We start from the raw sequence: 20,439 nt of genomic DNA, 5'->3' as shown, positions 1-20,439 counted from the left end.
GATGCTCCAGTATCACAAGTATGAGCTCAAGGGTGATGTGTGTGTGTGTGTGTGTGTGTGGAGAGTTAGCGCGGATATGACGTGTATATGTGTATTTATAGTAAATGAATCCAGCAGCACTCTGACATGTGTGTGCTAATGCACGTCAGCCAGCATTCGGGGCTGCATCCCGCCATCCCGTGGGCCATTGTTGGCTGTTGCTCTCCCCTAGAGTGCAGCTGTCAGTCAATGGAAGCGTCCCACGGCGGCACTGCGAGTGACAGAGATGGTCCGAGGGGTCAATTAGGCAGCGGGGGAGAGAGCGATTATACACCGGTCGGATCTATTTTAGTCTAATCGAGTTCTAATGTCCGGTTTATTCCATCGTTAAGAGAGAACGTCTACATCTACGTGAATGAATGACCGATTATTGGCCACAGTCCACTTGAACTGCATCACATTCACGACTTTGTGCGTCTGTTTGAATGGTTATTAACTCAACATCGGGGCTCAGTGCCACGTCACTTAATGACTACGAGTCCTAAAAGAGGTAGAACCAAAACATCCATCAAGGACCACTTTCTTCAGAGCTTTCACCACATCCTGTCCCACCGCGCCTCGCGGATCGCACCTCAGTCATTTGTAACGCGGATGCTGCTGTTGATCCGCGGCGTGAGAGGCCTGCACTGCCCTTCTCTTTTAATGGCTCCCTTTTGGCTTTGCTTTGATTCACACAATTAGTGCCTTTGCCACCCGCATCCCACACGGGTCGACGGGCGAAGAGAGAGAGAGAGAGAGAGAGAGTCTATACTTACAGTAATTAACGAGTTGACTAATGAAGCGTAGCTACTTTGCTGCCGCGGAGTCTCCGTCTCCTTCTGGAAATACACGCACACTGCCACCTCTCTCATTACGTCTCTCTGTGTGTGTGCACGTGATTCTGAATCATGTGAAGAACACGTCCTCATGTACGGGCAGAGCCAGAGGATGCTTGTTGCCTGGCAACCGCCTCTGTGCGGCCTAGCGCTCGTGTGCCGTGTGTAGGCGGAGGATCGGTTGGGCTCCAGGCTGAGGGGTTGCAGCAGCATCATGAAATCAGTATTTTCCCAGAGTCCTGCTGCGGCATCGGTTTAGTGAAGTAATTGAGTCTATGTGTGTGTGTGTGTGTGTGGGTGTGTGTGGGTGGCGTCTGCAGGAAGAACACATAATGCACTCATACAGTATATAGACAATATTTAGATAATTCTACTGCGTCTTATGCTGATGTTGCATACAAATCCCGCACACACCCATAGTGGAGCCACGCACTGGTGTGTTGTCGGATTAGATATCTTCACACCACTGCGCGGGCGTGTAAATGCTGGGTCTGACGAGGGCGGGACAAAAACGAACCAATAATCAATCTTATTGGTCCATAGGGTTTTGTGAATTCCCAGTATAGCTCCACAGAGCTTCCAACGAAAAGGAGCTAAAGATGGAGTTGAAACGTGACCGCTTAGGGGAGGGAGGGGGGGGGGGGGGGGGGGGGCGTAACGACTAATAGTGTCTGCTTGGGGACGTGTTGTACAAACTACAAGTCTGCTATGTAAGCTTTTATTCTGTTCTCACAAAATGTCCGTGCAGGTGATTACACTTGCGTTTAAAACTAGGGACTAAAATCTTTACTTTGTTCCACCAGATGTGGTTTGGCCAGATAAATAAACCCCTCATTTCACATGTGAAAGTACGCTTTGTTTTAGCCGGATGCTCTTACTCATTCTGCTAAGGCAGATGATTATTAAATCCCCCGTAGGCTTCCAGGGACACCTGTGAAGTACATTCATTAAAGCATGAATAATAAGTCATACCTCCATACTATGCTGAGAACATGCCAACCATACATGCTGTATGCTGAGCATAATGACCCGTTTCTATCTGAGTGGAACACACACCCAGACTGTGTGTGTGTGTGTGTGTGTGTGTGTGTGTGTGTGTGCTACCTGCTCAAGAAGCAGAGTCCAGGAAGTGTTGATGAGGAAAAAGGAAGCAGGGAGGGTCAACGAGGATCAAAGAGCTCCCGCGGTTACCGCGCCGACACACACACACACACGCACACGCACACACAGTGTTCAGTCCAATAATATATGCAGACAAATTGTTAACGGTGATTATTTCTACTGGGAAATCCGAGTCATGTGCTTCACAAATGACTGGGGGGTTCACGCATGTAGGCGACGCACACTGGAGGAGTGCAGCTGACTGAAGGTGAAGCTGCACAGCATATTAGCATCATCTGTGGCACTAGCGGCGGTTGTCTGGAGGACAGATAGGTGCGTTCTTCTTTTGACTCGCCCACCTGCACCTGAACGCATGAATCCCTGCTCCCCTGCCTGTCCATGGAACTGAGAGCAAAGCGATTACACCAGAGAGAGTTTTTTTTTTTTTTTTAATGTGCGGACCTGGAGGGGAGTGACGGAAGGAGAGGAGCGAAGAAAGTGAGGAGAGAGAAGGGGGGGGGGCAGTAAAGGGAACAGATCAATCAGGGCCCAGACGAGAGGTCTACTTTCAGCGAGCGCTGTTTTCCATCCACTCTGCCAGTCGCAGCAGAAGGAAAAGATGTGCTGATAGAAAGGAGAGAAGCACGAGAGACGAGGCTTCCTTCTGGTTTCCTCTTTAAACCAAATGGATCCCAACTCTTCCACTGGGTTGTGTTATACAACAGCTCAGCACATGAAGAGGAGCAGGTACAAGGTTCTCTTTTCCTCTCACATGACGATGGAAGAAGGTAGAAAGACAATCAGCAGGCTCATATCTGGGATATGGAAATATCTGTCATTTACATTTGTCATATCAAATAATGTTTGACACACCTTTTAAAAACAGGATATTTCAGCATATTTATAGGTGTAGTTCTATTAAACCTGAGAGCAACATTTAATCATTTGCAGAAGTTCAACCCACGTAGGTTACATTCTACATTAATCTTTCTTTTTATTTTTTAAGGCCACGACTTGCACACAACGAGATTAGAGAAGATTTCTATTTTGTGCCACATATTCTCGCTGTGAACACATACGAGGGCTCTCAGATGCTTTGACAGCGACTCCAGGCCTGGACTCCGTTATCTTTCAGCTGTATGTTTTGGCGCTGCAGAAGAAGACCTTTGAGTAGCCGTGAAGCAAATCTTTGTACGTTTTATTTAATAAATGTCCTTTTACACAGGTGTCGTTTAAGTTTGGACAAGAATAATATTTATTAGTTCCAAAGTATCTTTGTGTGTGCTTCTCAGCCTGGTGGCGTCATCATAACCATGGTTTCACTGTTTGTTACGACTGTGTGTGTTGTCCATGTCGCAGTCCAGCGTCTCCGAGCAACGCATACACACACACACACACACACACGCACACGCACACGCAGTCACACTGATGCAAAAGAAAAACCTGTTACAGCAGGTATTTATCACGCAGTGTGGCGTGCCTTCAGCCTGACGAGTCTACTGAGAGCACCCTGCACGCCGCCTGTTCACCGGTGGCGTGGACTAGCGTTGTGGCCCTTGGGATCGCAGTAAGTGCATTATAAAAAAGTGACGTAACTGGGCTATAATATTTAACTAAACTCTGTGAATCTGTTTTGGTGCCCATAAATCAAACTCTAACACTCTAACACACTCATCTCTTAGCAGCAGTCAGCTAATCGAACAGCCATGTCGTCAAATTCTAGAAAATGTGCTCTCCGCTTTGGGAGCAAATGCAGGACAGCGCCAAGCGACACAGACAAGGTCTGATGACTTCATGTAGTCAAAAGGTCACCGGCTGCTGCACACGTGCAATACTGCAAACAGAGATGACTGTGTTTCTTGTTATTTTATAGTCTCATCTGGTAACACCTAAAAACCTTTTCTCCCTCTTTCCTATCCTCATCTCCTTTCCTGGCCCTAGGAAGCGTTTTGTGCTTCTCTGACCAAACTCTCCTTGGACGCAACTTGGCCTCACCTTTGTGTTCATCCATGTGAGTGGTTATTAGGTTCCATGGGGTTACGCCCCTCTCGCAGCAGGTAGATACGGCCTTTGAATGCTCGTTGTCTGTAAGTATGTGTGTGTGAGAGAGTGTGTGTGAATCCCTGCATTTAGCAGCCAGAAATAGCCTGTTAGGAAATCAATGTTCCTCGGCCAGTGGCGCTGGGAGCTCTCTCTTCCACAATGGAGGGACTGTCCTGTTTCCTGCACCCTGGAGAGGGTGTGTGTGTGTGTGTGTGTGTGTGTGTGTGTGTGTGTGTGTGTGTGTGTGTGTGTGTGCGTGTGTGGTGAAAGAGAGGAAGAAGAAAAAGAGAGCACAGACTCATCTTGGCTGCATGTTAACTGACATCAGGGGCAGAAGATGAACAAAAAGGATGTGCTTGGACTCCCTCTACCTGTAGATACGTTACTGTGGCGTAAACGGCGTGCAGGTGCTGATAGGCGTAGTTGTTTGATGAGCGTTGTTGGATCATGGGAGACGCCATCCTCCAGTCAGCAGGCCTGACGAAATCAGTGACGTCATGGCTGAAAATAGAGATGTTCCCATTTGCTTGTTTTCCTCCCGATACCAATGTAAACTTTGATAAAATATTGTGATTTGCAAACGTTTTGAACACATCATTATGACATTTGGATTTATCTTACTCATCTCTTGCATATTGAGTATGCATTCTTTTGCTTTCTTAATTAAGATTTAAATGGGCAGGTTTTGAATTTGAATTCATGTGTAACCACGCAGAGCAAACATGGATTACATGTCACTCAATATTTTTATTTTTTTTATTTTGGGGGGAAATGGATAGAGAAGGTTAAAAAAGGTTCCAACACTGGTTATTTCTGTGTAGTATCTTTGAACGGTGCCGACCGTCTCATTAACATGACTTACAAAATGAACTAATGTTGCACCTTCTCTGTGTTTCAGAGCTCCTCGGCTCGGCAAAGAAAGTCAACGTCAACTTCCAGGACACAGACGGGTGAGTGACCTCTTATTGTCGCTCACTCCCTTCCTCCCCCGCCGCCTCCCTTTTTAAACATTCGTCCTCTCCTCTCACTCATTCATAGCAAAAGCTACAATGTTCACAATAGTTTGGCCAGTGTCTCCGTAGCAGGAAAATCTGCGGCGTGTTTGTGTTGATGATGTCATAGAAACTTAGCATGCGTGCAGCGTGTAGGATACAAGTTACTGCTTCCATAGAAAACGTAAGTGTGACGTACAGTCTCCTGTACATCGTGTACGCTATGGCTGCACGGTATGGCCAAGAAATATCACGGTATTTAGAAAGATTCTGACGGTATCCCGGTATGTGACGGTATAGCTTTTCAAGTATACGCATTAATTCATTGACCACAAAATTAACCGCCGGCTCCCCAGACGCTGGCCAACTCGCTCGCAACTGGCCGGCGCGTTAGCTTGTTTGCGTGTTAGCTAGTTAGTACGTTAGCTTGTTTGCGCGTTAGCTAGTTAGCGCGTTAGCTTGTTTGCGCTTTAGTTAGTTAGCGTGTTAGCTTGTTGTGGCTGCTAGTGTAAAAATAAATTCTGCAGCCTGTCTAACTTCAGTTGTTATGGCGTAACACCGATATGACGGTAGTGTAACCGGTCTAATGTATGGCATTGGCCGTGTTTTTCCATGTTTAAGAAACCTTCCTCTATATAGAAAAAAGCGTACATAAGGGCCTCTGAGGGTCTGGCAGTAATCTGTCGTTCAGCAGTAAAGTTTACAGTCTTCATTTTACAAGCTTGACGTGGCTTGTCTATAACGGAGACTCTGTGGCGGTTCTTTCCTCCTTTTAATTACTTTACACAGCAGACAGTCGTGTGTTATGTCCGTCCACCCTGAATATTAGCACACGGAGAATTACTTCACCCGCTCTCCACATGTGGGACAGGGATGTGACTTGAGCTAATCAAAATCAAACAGACAAATACAGGTGTCTGGAAGATTGGCCCTCTCTTTGGTTTCACTCTGCATACAAATGGCGCAAAATACAATTTTGCCTCTGAGTCACGACAGCTTCAAAGTGTGAGAATAATTTAAATGGAGCTGAAAGGCAGCAAAGTGGTTCCTGTAAAGATCAAAAGTAATGAGCGCTGCCGTGGCGCTGGAACTGTGGGATCTAATTAGCGTGTTTGCAGATAGTGCCCCTTTGCTTCCTACGTCAACACGCCAACATGGCTGTGTTTGGGTAAGACATAAACAAAGAGCACGACCGCGATACATGATGCGTCAAGGCGAATTTAGTTTGGTAATCAGCACTCGTGGCTAACGGGTCTTCACACGCATAGTCATTTCTGAGTCATTTAGGTAGTGATGGCACATAAAGAGGCAGAAAGTGCCCTAAAGTTGCATTCTTTCTAACCGGGGAGTCGCTCTTTGGGGGACATAAGAAGTCAGATTGTGTTGCCGGTGTTTTTGTTTTAGAACTTCAACCCTCAGTTCATCGATGTTCAGAATCAGATGCTGTTTATTGCCTCGTATGTTACACATACAGGAATTTGTTTGTGGTGATTGGTGCAGTATTACGAGACCAATACAATAAAAAAGAAAAACAAAAGAAATAAAACACAATAACATAAGATGCAAATATACAAGCAAAAATGAACAATATAACCAGAAAAGACTATGTTGAAACAAATTGTATAATGGACTACTGTGCAGACGTCCTGGGGTCCTGTGTCTGGGTCGGTGGAGACTCGGACTTGGTTCATGAGACCAGCTGATGACGGGAAGAAGCTGTTTCTGTGGCAAGAGGTCTTGGTCCTGATGGGCTGCAGCCTCGTGCCAGAGGGAAGCGGCTCAACAAGTCTGTGTCCGTGACAGAGGGGGCGGCTTTTTTATACCAAAAAAATGTTTTATTTTCAAAATTGACCCAGATTCTCTCTTAATTCCGTCCCTCTCGGTCCTCGCTGGCAGTTCCAGCGGACAGAGAGCGCCCAACTAAACTATGGCAACTATGGCATGAAGAAGAGTTAAAGCCCCGTTATTATTGGACATGGCTACAATCCGAAGCCGAAGGTGTTTTGGGTGCTCGCTCCTTTAGCTAGACGCACGCTTCTGATCTTGAATCTAGAATCGATTGCTCTTCCTTAGTGTCCCGGATGTTGGTGTCTCAAGGTTGACATTTTTGGGGTTGAATATTGTAACCTCCATTTCTGTTGCGGCTGAATATTTCAACAGTTTTTTTTTTAGGTTGAATTTTTTTGCGGTGTTTTAATGTTGAAAAACATTCAGGTACATCATTTCAATGCATAAATATTCAGTACTAGTACTATCACCTTTTTATTTCAACCCCCGATGGCACAGATTTACTTCCATAAAGCCCCCATTAGAATCTAAAGGGTCAGGGCTGTGGAAACGTATCTACCTACAAATCCTTGTATTTTTGTAGGTTTGTTAATCTGCTCTCGCCAGCGTTGAGAATAATTACTCTAATTGAGGGGGATGGATTTAAGGAGAGTAAACCAAAAGGAGGAGAGATGGAAGGAGGCAGAATGGATGGGGAAGTAGTCAAGGTTGAAGGGTGAAGAGGACAGAAAAAGGGGCGAGAGAGAGAGGGAGGACGGGGGAGGCAGATGTGTGGAGGAGAGAAAGGGGAGGCAGATGTGTGGAGGAGAGAAGGGGGAGGCAGATGTGTGGAGGAGAGAAGGGGGAGGCATATATGTGGCGGAGAGAAGAGGGAGGCAGATGTGTGGAGGAGAGAAGGGGGGAGGCAGATGTGTGGAGGAGAGAAGGGGGGAGGCAGATATGTGGAGGAGAGAAGGGGGGAGGCAGATATGTGGAGGAGAGAAGGGGGGAGGGAATCATGAATATTGCACAGCAGGTTTTACTACTTGGAAGAGGCGAGGGCTTCCCTGTATATTCCCCGCTGACACACTCAGCCCAGTGCTGCATTGTGTAACCATATCCCTGTTTAACCCTGAAGGGGAGGAGGGGTGGGGGGGAGGGGGGGACATAGTTGTCCCTGAGATGCAGAAGTGAGTAATGGTGGGACATGCGCAGTGGGAAAGCTCTGGCCATAGTCATGTCACCCACTGTGGTTTGTGAAGCATCCAGTCCGTCCATCCGGCCGTCATCATCTTGGATTAAAGGTGCAATCAATGAACAGAAATGACCATATTTGGAATGAGGAGAGGTGGTGGCGGCAGAGACCTGTCAATCACAACGCATGTCAAGGCTTTGTGTCGGTTTCGCCTTTGTTTGATTTTTTTTAAATGTAACCGTGGCTGTGTATTAGGGTTGTTTATGAAACTAAGGAAAGGAGAAGAGAGGAAGTCGTGCAGGCAGAGGAGAGGAGGAGAGGAGGGAAGGGGCGATGGGGTGATTTGAATAAACTAGAGCAGGTCACTCTGGGAGTGGAGAACTGATCAGTATGCTGCTCCACACTCAGAGCCAGGATGACTCCTACATTCAGCCCTATATTTCAAACTAAATAATCCACACTTGCTGTATAGCTTGCAAGCATTGACACTCACTCTTATATAAAAAGAGTATATCAAATATACATCAACCCCCTGGATGATAACGGTGGGATTCTTAGTAATTCTTTTGAAACCAAACCAATGTGTAGCAAGCAAATTAGTAAAAAAAAATGTAAATGTCAACTTTCTCAGGGTTTGCAAATGCATAGAAAGACGTAGATGTTTACCATAGAAACATCTAAGACCGAGCTAGTTAGCCTAGCGTAACGTCGAGACCGGAAAAGGGGCTAAACAGGTGTAGATGAATACTCAATTGGACACGAGAAAACTAGAAAATTAAGAAAAGTGTTGATGATAAGTAGCCTAGTTAGTGCTTACCCGGAGCTATTCGAGGTCAATCCTTAACCTTGGCTGTTCAAAGTCATCCTTCACTGTCCTTTACTGTTTAAGGTCACTGCTTAGCCTTCATTGGTCAAGACCAGACCAATGAAGACCAGAGAACAATCAAGATCACTTAACATCTCACCATGGCCTTCAGCTCAGAGTATCACTCATCTGACTGTTGATTGGTTTCTCGGGTCGTCCCTCAGAAAGCTGTCTACTGCAAATGAGCAAATCTCGAGAGAGGAGACGAAAGAGACAAGGGGAAGGAGACACATGTCACTGTTGATATGAGTCGGATAGAAGGCGTGTGTTAGAAGGCCCCGAAGGCGATCTGGTCTGTGTGTGTGTGTGTGTGTGTGTGTGTGTGTGTGTTTACGGGGATTTGTTGGCTGTTGGAGTCCTCGGGTTATTTGATGCTTTCTGCTCCTTCTACACTTTCTCATGCTTAGCCATCAAGGCTGACATGTCAATCTTATCTACTGGGCATCCTGCCTGTGGCTTCACACACACACACACACACACACACACACACACACACACACACACACACACATCATATCTCTTACACAATATAATACCCTTCCCTTTGTGTATTTTTTTCACCTCCCACCATCCCATCAGCCCTAATCCTCTGGAATTATACATTTTTGTCATGCTCTGCTTTGCCATTATCACACACACACAGTCACTGTGTAAGTGACTGTGTGTGTGTGTGTGTGTGTGTGAGAGAGAGAGTGTGTGTGGGCTAGTTTTAACATGGTTGTTTGGTCCAAAACAAAAGCAATAACTATATTTTCTGTCATTAAGAAAATATAAATATAATGATTATGTAATGCACAAGAAAATACGTGTGACTATGTGTGTGTGTGTGTGAATCACAGGTTTTCTCCGCTGCATCACGCGTCGCTCAATGGGAACCTGGAGCTCATCACTCTGCTGCTGGAGTCACAGGCTGCTGTCGACATCCGAGACCAGAAAGGTCAGGGGATAATGTGCTGGATAACGTTATGGAACATGGATAAACATTTATAATGATAAAAAGAGAGTTTTTCACACACACACAAAAGGCTGTTTGTGTTAGTATGTATGTATCAGAGCGTGATCGACGCAGCTTGTGTGTGTTCATGCTGCGTGTGTGTGTGTGTGTTTCTCTGCGTGCAGGCATGCGGCCGCTGCACTATGCAGCATGGCAGGGGAAGGCGGAGCCTATGAAGATGCTGCTGAAGTCCGGCTCGTCCGTCAACGGCCAATCAGATGAGGGGCAGATTCCCCTCCACCTGGCGGCGCAGCACGGCCACTACGACGTGGTGGGTGACGGTGGTTCATGCACAAACAGGTCTCCCTCAACTGGGCGGAGCACCCGAGAGTCACCAAACAAAGCCATCAATCACGATCCATACCGGCTTCAGTTCTGAAACAGTAGAATAGCCTGCCCCGGATGCCATGAGTGTTTCTTTTTTTATTACCGTTAAAATGCCAATTTGTTTCCATAACCCCAATTAAATTCATATGGGGGACATTGGTTTTAAAAGTCTGAGATATTAACAATATTGGTTTTGATGATTTGAATGTGTATGTGCAAACATCATCAAATAGTTCTGATAGAAAGCTGTCAAATCTAGGATTTAGCAGCCGGGGTGAAGCCTAGATTGAAAAGATTATGCAGAATCCGTTGACACAGCTAAAATGATCCAAACATGAAGCACAATATGCCAAAAAGGACCCTAGAGATGTGTGCAGGGTTATTTAAATGTGCTTATGTGTCATAGTTCACAGCATGTTTGTGCTGACCCCAAACGGCCAAATGATTGTGAAAGATTGTCAAAGTTTATCAAGTTTATCAAATTAATCTTTTTTTTAATAATAATAATACATTTTATTTATATAGCGCTTTTCAAAATACTCAAAGACGCTTTTTCTTTCCACTTAACTTCCAAATTCCAGCTTTAGCATTTCTTGGTTGCTAGGTAGACACGGTGACGGAGCTGCAGAGCTATGTAGAAAGTCGATGTGTAAGAGCTTTAGCTGCTGTGATGTGAGTCATCTGCAATCATGCCTCCTTCAAGTCTCCTTTAAGGTGCCTCACTTGTGTCTCGTTGTTATCCGCTCGATGCTGCACTGTTGTTTACTGTGTCAGAAATGAAACAAATGTACCAAAGCCGGGGTTAAGAAATAAAATGTTAAAGAAAATCCCGCACCGGAGGCTTTTCCAGGCCAAGAAAAGAAAAAAAAATCTCTCTGAAGCACTGCAGTGCCGAAGCAACGACCATGAAATATAGCGCACACTCTCTCCAGCTGCTAAGCAGCCAGAAGGGGAGCTACGCTCAGCATCTGCAGGCCCCGAAGCTGAAGAAGCATCCCTCCTATTTGATGAAATGAAACAGCTGCTCCCAGTGTGCCGGGGCAAAAGGAATAAAAAAAAACCCGAACCAGACTGAAGCGCGAGCTATTCAACATCCGGGTCGGCACGCGGCCCATTGGACATTTGCTTTAGCAGCAAGTACGGCGAGACAGTGTTTTTGTCTGAGGCTACAGAGTCTAATTTGACATGCTCTACGGATTTGTTCAACTTTTAAGGTTTATTAAAAAGCACAATGAACTGATTCCACACCGGTGGGTGGGGATTTATCCGTCGCTTACCCACTTGAACCGAGCTTTTCCTTTCACTTGATGTCACAGTCCTCCTAACGTCTGTTCTCCGTGTTGAACAGTGCAACAGACTCTAAGGATCTCTTTTACTCTGTGCGTGTGTGTGTGTGTCTGTCTCCAGTCGGAGATGCTGCTGCAGCACCAGTCCAACCCGTGCATTGTGGACAACGCAGGGAAAACACCTCTGGACCTGGCCTGCGAGTTCGGCCGAGTCGGGGTACGAGCCTACGCTGCTAGTCGTCATTCAAGAAGCTGCAGCACCTCACCGCAATCTAAAGATGGGATCAAATGTGTCGCTTGTGTGTGCGCGCGCAGGTGGTGCAGTTGCTGCTGTCCAGCAATATGTGTGCCGCCTTGCTGGAGCCCAAAAAAGGAGACACCAACGACCCCAACGGGACGTCTCCGCTCCACCTGGCCGCCAAGAATGGACACATAGACATCATCAGGTGCAAACACACACGCTTCCACACACACACACATATGCACCCAGAGGATCATCTCTCTCTCACACACACACACACACAGCATTTTCTAATGAATCACTAGGTTTAAATTGAGCTTGTGGAGTTAAACAGATACACAACCCAACAGGGGAACCAATTAGGCGTAGGAACAATGCGAGCTATGACGCATCAGTCACACACTCATGAATACACTTTGTGAGTCTCAACCCGCTGCAGACTTACAGATGGCTCTCTGTCACACGGAAAGTGCAGAGTCTGCTTCTCTAGAAGTGATGCTGATTGATGATGCTCATTAGGCAGAGCCGGCAGCCTGCGCAACGCTCACACACACACACACACACACACACACACACACACACACACACACACACACACACACTGACTACAAGTCAGTGGGAGCTGACAAAATGCGGCAGCTTCTTTTTGACAGCTGCCGCATGTCATTCTTCCTCATTGAACGTATGGGGCTGGTTCTGGACATAATTGATCCTCTCTGCCCTTTGGACACCTGATTGAGGCCCCTTCTTGCCTGGTTACTGAGTCTGACCCTAAGCTTGAATTTGAGGGGACAGCTATGGAGCCTGCGTGTTATCAAGGATTCGTGGATTCTTTGTTGTCTTTATGCAACAAACCAAATTCAGTTTTTGTAACACATCAAACACGTGACAGAACATAACATCATAGTTTTCTTGCACTGTATTTTGAAAAAGAAATTGCCTCCTCCTCGCTCTGCTGGCTCCATTTTTATTGCGTACCTCAAGCACAAATGTGTGTTTTAAGGCCTGAATGTGCCGGCAATGCACTTCTCCCTCACACAAACACACACACACAGCAAAGTTAGTGTGAGAGAGAGAGAAGAGAAGCTATGACCTTTTACTGACGAGTAAATTATTTCATGACACAAGCCAGTGAAGTTCATGTAACCCAATAATTCTAATTCACTCAAGCTGCCAGACGAGTGTTCATCTGCAGCCAGTCCCTCAACAAACGCACTATTTTTAAATGTTTGGACAATGTTTGCCAAAATCCTCGACGCCCGGCTGTTTAAACCACCAAGACTTTTTTTCTTCTTCTTTTAGTTTTAAATGTAAGACTTAACAAATGGGCTTTGAGCAGAGACGTTTTCTCCTTCTCCACTCCACCTCATTCAACTCCTCTTCCCTCTACATCCTTGTGTGACCTTTGAACCCCTGCCCCTCCATCATCCTCGTCGTCCTCTCTTCTGCCCTCTGCTGTCAGACTGTTGATCCAGGCGGGAATCGACATCAACCGACAGACCAAAGCGGGCACTGCCCTGCACGAAGCCGCCCTGTGTGGAAAGACTGAGGCGGTGAGACTCCTGCTGGAGGTGAGTGGAACGTGCAGCCGGGCCCCCGAAGGGCCGTTACGATCTGACACGGGACCCTTCAAGGACGAAACCTCCCCTGAATGTAACTGCTGTCTCCGCTGCTAAAAAGACTGCAGCTGTGACTTTGTCTAAGGCACGTGCTTTAAAATGTAGAGAAATGTTAAATTAGCAAAGCTGCATAAAACCTCATGGATTTCATTGTACTGCATTTCTTGATGTTACATTATATTATTGCATTTTTTGTATTGAAATGAATAAAAAATAAGAAACATAATACATATATATTATATTTTAAATATAATATAAATTTTGCTTCAAAAAAGATTTTACTCTGTAGACAGCCTCGTCATTTTAACAAAAACATTCTTATACATGTGTTTTGTTATTATTTTACTTGGTGTCTAATTAGTATGAAAACATATTTACTGGATACTGTGTGAACAGGAAACCTTCCTCTATGTTTTCACTCTCAGATGACAAACTTTTAAATGCATTTGAAGGTCAACAAAGCGTCCCACATCTTTTCTTTCCTCTTCAACAGAGTGGCATCAATGCCACCGTGAGAAACACCTACAGCCAGACTGCACTCGACATTGTATACCAGTTCTCTGCAACACAGGCCAGCAGAGAGATCAAACAACTGCTGAGGGGTATGACGCACACGCGGATGGATGCATAGACGGCATGATGGATAGCTGGATGGATGGATGCATAGATGGCATGATGGATAGCTGGATGGATGGATGCATAGATGGCATGATGGATAGCTGGATGGATGGATGCATAGATGGCATGAAGGATTAGGGCATGGATGGATAGCTGGATGGATGGATGCATAGATGGCATGAAGGATTAGGGCATGGATGGATAGCTGGATGGATGGATGCATAGATGGCATGAAGGATTAGGGCATGGATGGATAGCTGGATCGATGGATGCATAGATGGCATAATGGATAGCTGGATGGATGGATGCATAGATGGCATGAAGGATTAGTGCATGGATGGATAGCTGGATGGATGGATGCATAGATGGCATGAAGGATTAGTGCATGGATGGATAGCTGGATGGATGGATGCATAGATGGCATGATGGATTAGTGCATGGATGGATAGCTTGATGGATGGATGCATAGATGGCATGATGGATAGCTGGATGGATGGATGCATAGAGGGCATGATGGATTAGTGCATGGATGGATAGCTGGATGGATGGATGCATAGATGGCGTGATGGATTAGTGCATGGATGGATAGCTGGATGGATGGATACATAGATGGCATGATGGATTAGTGCATGGATGGATAGCTGGATGGATGGATGCATAGATGGCATGATGGATTAGTGCATGGATGGATAGCTGGATGGATGGATGCATAGATGGCGTGATGGATTAGTGCATGGATGGATAGCTGGATGGATGGATGCATAGATGGCGTGATGGATTAGTGCATGGATGGATAGCTGGATGGATGGATGCATAGATGGCATGATGGATTAGTGCATGGATGGATAGCTGGATGGATGGATGCATAGATGGCGTGATGGATTAGTGCATGGATGGATAGCTGGATGGATGGATGCATAGATGGCGTGATGGATTAGTGCATGGATGGATAGCTGGATGGATGGATGCGTAGATGGCATGATGGATTAGTGCATGGATGGATAGCTGGATGGATGGATGCATAGATGGCATGATGGATTAGTGCATGGATGGATAGCTGGATGGGTGGATGCATAGATGGCATGATGGATTAGTGCATGGATGGATAGCTGGATGGATGGATGCATAGATGGCATGATGGATTAGTGCATGGATGGATAGCTGGATGGATGGATGCATAGATGGCATGATGGATTAGTGCATGGATGGATAGCTGGATGGATGGATGCATAGATGGCATGATGGATTAGTGCATGGATGGATAGCTGGATGGATGGATGCATAGATGGCATGATGGATTAGTGCATGAATAGATAGCTGGATGGATGGATGCATAGATGGCGTGATGGATTAGTGCATGGATGGATAGCTGGATGGATGGATGCATAGATGGCGTGATGGATTAGAGGGATTAGAAGAATGAGTGTTTTCATCTCTGAATTACTTTGAAGTCGTGGCATAGCCTCCTGAGGTAAAGATGAAGATGTGCTTTTTCAGAAAAACGAAAAAAAAAACAGTTGTAGCCGGATGGGCAGCTGTCAATCAGTGCTTATTGATTGTGGTCAAACTGTCATAGCTGCTGTTTATCCCTTCTGGCGCAGTAAAATCTTGCAAATACCATTAGGATGCCTAAGAAGGACTCATTCACAGATCACCGTGCTCCTCTGTGAGGATTTCTGTGACAGCTCTTCCAATAATGAGAGCTGGTTGTTTTTGTAAAAGTTTCTATTTGTGTCTCTGTATCTGTACCTGCAGCTGATTCATTGCACAAGGTGTCAACCCGGTGATGGATATAATATTGTGGATATTTGCTGTCTCCCGCTGTGCTGCAGATGCATCGGCGGCCCTTCAGGTTCGGGCTCTGAAGGATTACTGCAACAACTACGACCTGACCAGCCTCAACATCAAAGCAGGAGATGTCATTACGGTAACACACACACACACAATGGCCATTTTCACTGGCCTTTATTATTTTATTATTTTTGCAGGAATCCCTCCCTAACTAAATGCATAGATGTGGAACCAGAGCTGATAGGATTAGTTGATTAATCAGTTTATGCTATCACTACCTAAAGGCTTTGTTTTTCAAGCAAAAATTGCCCCCAAAAATATATTTTCACAAATGTAAATTTTGGCTGGATTTTTTAATCGTTTTTTTCTCTGTAGGTTTGTGATGGACATGTTATTCACTCTGACATTTTACAGATTTTCTCATGGAATAATGTGCTGCTAATTAAGAGTCGGTTGCCAATTCTCCTTCAGGACCCCCTGTTGTGTTATGTGTCAGCTACAGATTGTGCTCCACTGTGGCAAATTAGGACAGTATGTCTACCTGGTCATCACACAATATTCATGCTAGCAGCATTCTGCAGTGTGGAAGCCCTGAGGGAAAAGTGAGAGAAAGTACATCTGGTGATCTACTTTCCGAGTTGGTGTTTAAAAAGGTACTCGGTGAAGCAGGGAGGGAAACGTTTTTCTTGAGTGTGAATGAAACATTATGCCAGGATAAGTAAGTACACTAACTCATGTTGTTAAAGCATCCATGAGTCTGAATCGCCCACACACAGAATATGTAGCTGGGGTTCATAGTCCATGAAGAATTTTAATCACATTTAAAAGAAAAGACGGCTACTTAACACAGGGAATAAAACATTTATCAAAGAATAATTTCCAACACAGAAAATGGATTAGATTGTTTTTCCTCCCTTGTATCTTAGAGCTTCTGTTCTACAACCACATGGCAGGTAGTTTGAATGTGCTGTCACTGAGTTTGATGCGATTACTAATGAATATGCACGATTGGGTGGTTTCAGCTACAGCTTCATTTACTGTGCATATATTTTACAAAGAAATGTTTTTTAAATTGGGGGGTTGGATGGCTTTGCACCCACCGCATATTTATGAGCATCTACACAGCCTTTGGGTACTTCTTACAATAATGAGGAAGCCAAGCAGTGCCTATGCTTTCTCTGAATCTGAATGGTTAATTTGGCTTCGCTGCGGTCTGACACAGAACATTTTAGACAGCTCCAAAAAAGCAGTTTTGTCTCAAGAAAAGATGGTTCGATTGTAGTTTTCGTTCAGCTTTCTTCAACTTTTGTAATGCTAAGAATAGATGAAATTTAATATTATAGTCGTAAACATCCCTATCTGACAGGTTCTGGAGCAGCACCCCGACGGTCGCTGGAAAGGCTGTATCCATGACAACCGAACAGGAAATGACCGTGTGGGCTACTTCCCTTCCACCATGGTGGAGGTCATCAGCAAGCGCACAGGTGTGTGTACTCCTGTGTGTGTGTGTGTGTCAGAGTGAGGGAGTAAATTAAAACCGGGACCAAACTGACAGTCTGGATGAAGTATCCACCAAGTACCAACTAACACGTGTTTGGACGAAACACAGATGAGGAAACGTGCCCCTTAAGTGAATATATATGTTTGAACCTCTGCCATAAAGCCAGGAGGAAGGCACTTAACTTTACATCTCATTCATCTCAGCACAGCGGGGCCAAACACTCGGCTGTCATCTCTTCACTGCGGAGCATGTCATCCCAGATGAATGTGTGCCAGCCAGTTGGCCTCATTGGGATTTAGACCTGTAATACAAATACAGCTGATTGATTTACCTTGAAAGTACCTGTTCAGCAGTGAGAGTGCAGACACCAGCGTCCTCCACTTGTCCCTGGCGGACGATGTGTTTCGCTTCCGTTTGCGTACACTTTTCCTGCTGAATGATAGACGTTCGTTTAGGGAGAAATACGCCGCTTACTTTCCTTGCCCAGCATTCTGTGGAGAGTTTGTAACACCAGCTATAAAATCGACACCGTCAGCAGCCCGTTGGCTTTGCTTAGCTACGCATAAAGACCCAAAACAGCTGACTGGTTCAAAACCTTCAGATGAATATCAAACCATGAATCCAATTAAAATGTACTTAAAATTGCGGTAAAACATTATTTTACACTTTCCCATAGTCTATGGGGTTTACTCTGTGCTTTGTATTTACATTGCTAAGGGCCTCGCTAAAGCCTTGTAACATTTAAGCAATTTCCATGCCGATGTAGTTTGCGTCCTCGCGAGCATTTCTTGTCTTTCTGTTATCTTTCTAAAGCCCACAGTGGCATTTCTCTAGTTCCCTACGCAGCAAACAGCTCCCCTCTGCGAGCTCCCTTTGCACAGTGCTAGCAGCGCTCGGGTTCAAAGCCAAACTTAACACAGTCATCGCCATTAGCGTCGTTAGCTGCTAGCTAGCTCAGGCGGAGTTAAAAGGATGTCATCTGTCTGTTTTTTGTTACTTAACAGGTGTCCAATCTCGCCCCAAAAGATATTTTAACCCCATTTCTCCATTTTGTATCCCTGTGTTGAGCTTCTTTAGTGCACATTCACACCCATCACGTCACCCTAAAGTGTCACTGCGCAGCCACACAGAGGCTCACATGTTTTTGACTGTGTATCGGTGTCTGTCCGGAGGTCTGGGTTCTCTTTTTGTCCATCCGTCTGTCGTTCTGTAATCAGCCTATTGAGGCCTAGTTCTCTGTCTGTATGTCCGTCTCCCCATCGTCCCCCGACATCACAAAGGTCTCACTTTCACACCAACTCTCCTCCCTTGTGTAAGTCTATCCATCTTGGATCACTCAGTATTTACTGCATAGTCCTTATCTGGGACAGAACCCAGTCAAAGTAACTGCGTCTGTATTTATATTCAGTGCATTATTGAACAGCTGTGGTAACGGTGCAGCTGGAGCATTTCAACTGAGCATGCACCGCCATATTGACAAATCGCTGTCAGGACACACACACACACACACACACACACACACACACACACACACACACACACTGGAATAAAGCAGCTTTTTAGCAAGAGGTTTCATCTACTCAGCAGTATTTCATACATTTGAAATTATTCTTGTTTTCAGCATCTTCACCTCTTATTCACTCACTCTTTCCCTTCGAAAGGGACCTTTTTTCAATAAACATAAACTACTTTGCTGCGATAATCACGAACCTAATCACAAGAAGCTAACTTAACCTAAGCACATACGTCACAACGTTTACTTTATGAAGTCAGGGACGATGATGGCTGGAATGTAGCCGTTAGCTTGTGAGTAAGCGATCAAGGTTATGTACTAATCATGAACATTTCTTTTTGAGCTTTTTGGAGAATTTAGGATATTGTCAATGTTTGTTAAATTCCCAAAGTTGGGAGCATTTTTATGCAGAACTGACTGACTGATGTTGACACTACTACAACTCCTCAGCCTTTCCTTACATGAAACATCAAATGTTTTGCAATGCACAAAACCTACACGTGACTGCTAACTGTTGTGTTGCAGTTGTTTTAGATCATTTTGCTTCTTCTCACCGCTATTATTGGTAATTCCACAATGCTGTCCCTGTTCCTGACAAAGCAGGCGGATTCGTAATTCCTGCTTTGTTTCGCCGTAGCTATAAAAGGTTGTTTAAAACATCTTCAATCGATGATCCAGACGTTATGTAGAATTTATGTTTGATGAATCACAGCTTGGTTTTAATGCGTGTTTCATTGAGCAAGCAAAGATTATTTAAATGAGTTTGCTTTCCGGTTATTTGGCTAATTTCACGCTATGAACCACAACACATCCAGGCAGCACGTTGACACGTTGATGTGAATCTGTAACATTTGCCAAATTCAACAACCTATTTGTGTTCCGACGATGTTAAAAGTAGTTTAGAAAGCCGTTCCACGGGCCCCCACATGGCTTTCTCTCCCACCTCTCCATTCATTTCATCCACTCCTTCCCCTTCTCTCTGTCCGCCCGCCTTTAACATCAGCTGTTTAATTTTGTAAGCATTTCTTTTTTAATTTTTCTTTTCTCCCACTTCCTTCTTTCTTACATGTAATTCTCTGTTCTCTGTCGTTTGTGTGTCACGTGGCGGTGGATCACTGTTGGCTGGTTGTGTGTGTGTGTGCGTGTGTGTGTGTGCGTGCGTGTGTGTGCGTGTGTGTCGGTGTGACGTCACGGTGGGTGTTATCTAGGTTTGGCCAGCACAGTCATTTGCACCCAACAGTTTCAAAAGATACCGCTGGTTCCTCCGACAACGATTGCCCCTGCCAACGCGGTAGTCAACGGCAACGACACCACGTTCCATCAGATCCATATCCTGCCTCCACCGCCTCCTCCTCCACCACATTCCCATCAGCCACTGCTTCCACTTTTCACTTCCTTTGGCTATAGCAAGTCGCCCGTGACAACCCCACTGGGAGACACACCCACTGCCCCAGGTACACGGCCCCTTTTTCATTATTTATATTATTATTATTATTATTAATAAAGCTTCAAGAGATGCTTTCCTCCGACACCATGTCTGATTGGTCATGTAAGATTCTAGATGTTTTCAATGTTGTTTTAAGAAGGCATCCATTGAAGTTTTCTGTTATGTATCATTATTTATGTAATTTTATGTGTTGCTCATATTATATAACTTTCTTTTTTCTGTTGTTGCTGTTGTCATCGCCATTAATGTCAGCTGTTAGCCAGAAGTCTAGTGTGTTTAAGCCAA

At 45.1% G+C, this 20,439-nt stretch overlaps 1 protein-coding gene across 1 annotated transcript in view; it reads left to right on the top strand.

The window, feature by feature from the left end:
- The window catches only part of caskin1 (CASK interacting protein 1), a 61,483-nt gene that overhangs the window by 23,018 nt on the left and 18,026 nt on the right, over nt 1–20,439 (top strand). The window contains 10 exon segments of the mRNA XM_037475643.2: nt 4,897–4,948; nt 9,657–9,754; nt 9,937–10,082; nt 11,546–11,641; nt 11,740–11,870; nt 13,128–13,236; nt 13,778–13,886; nt 15,735–15,829; nt 17,060–17,177; nt 19,916–20,161. Of these exon segments, the coding sequence (XP_037331540.2) occupies nt 4,897–4,948; nt 9,657–9,754; nt 9,937–10,082; nt 11,546–11,641; nt 11,740–11,870; nt 13,128–13,236; nt 13,778–13,886; nt 15,735–15,829; nt 17,060–17,177; nt 19,916–20,161 (1,200 nt within the window).

Source organism: Pungitius pungitius, chromosome 12 (genome assembly GCF_949316345.1).
Source record: "Pungitius pungitius chromosome 12, fPunPun2.1, whole genome shotgun sequence".
Classification (NCBI taxonomy): Eukaryota; Metazoa; Chordata; class Actinopteri; order Perciformes; family Gasterosteidae; genus Pungitius; species Pungitius pungitius.
Note: the sequence above shows the minus strand (reverse complement) of the source record. Positions and strands in the feature narration are given on the sequence as shown.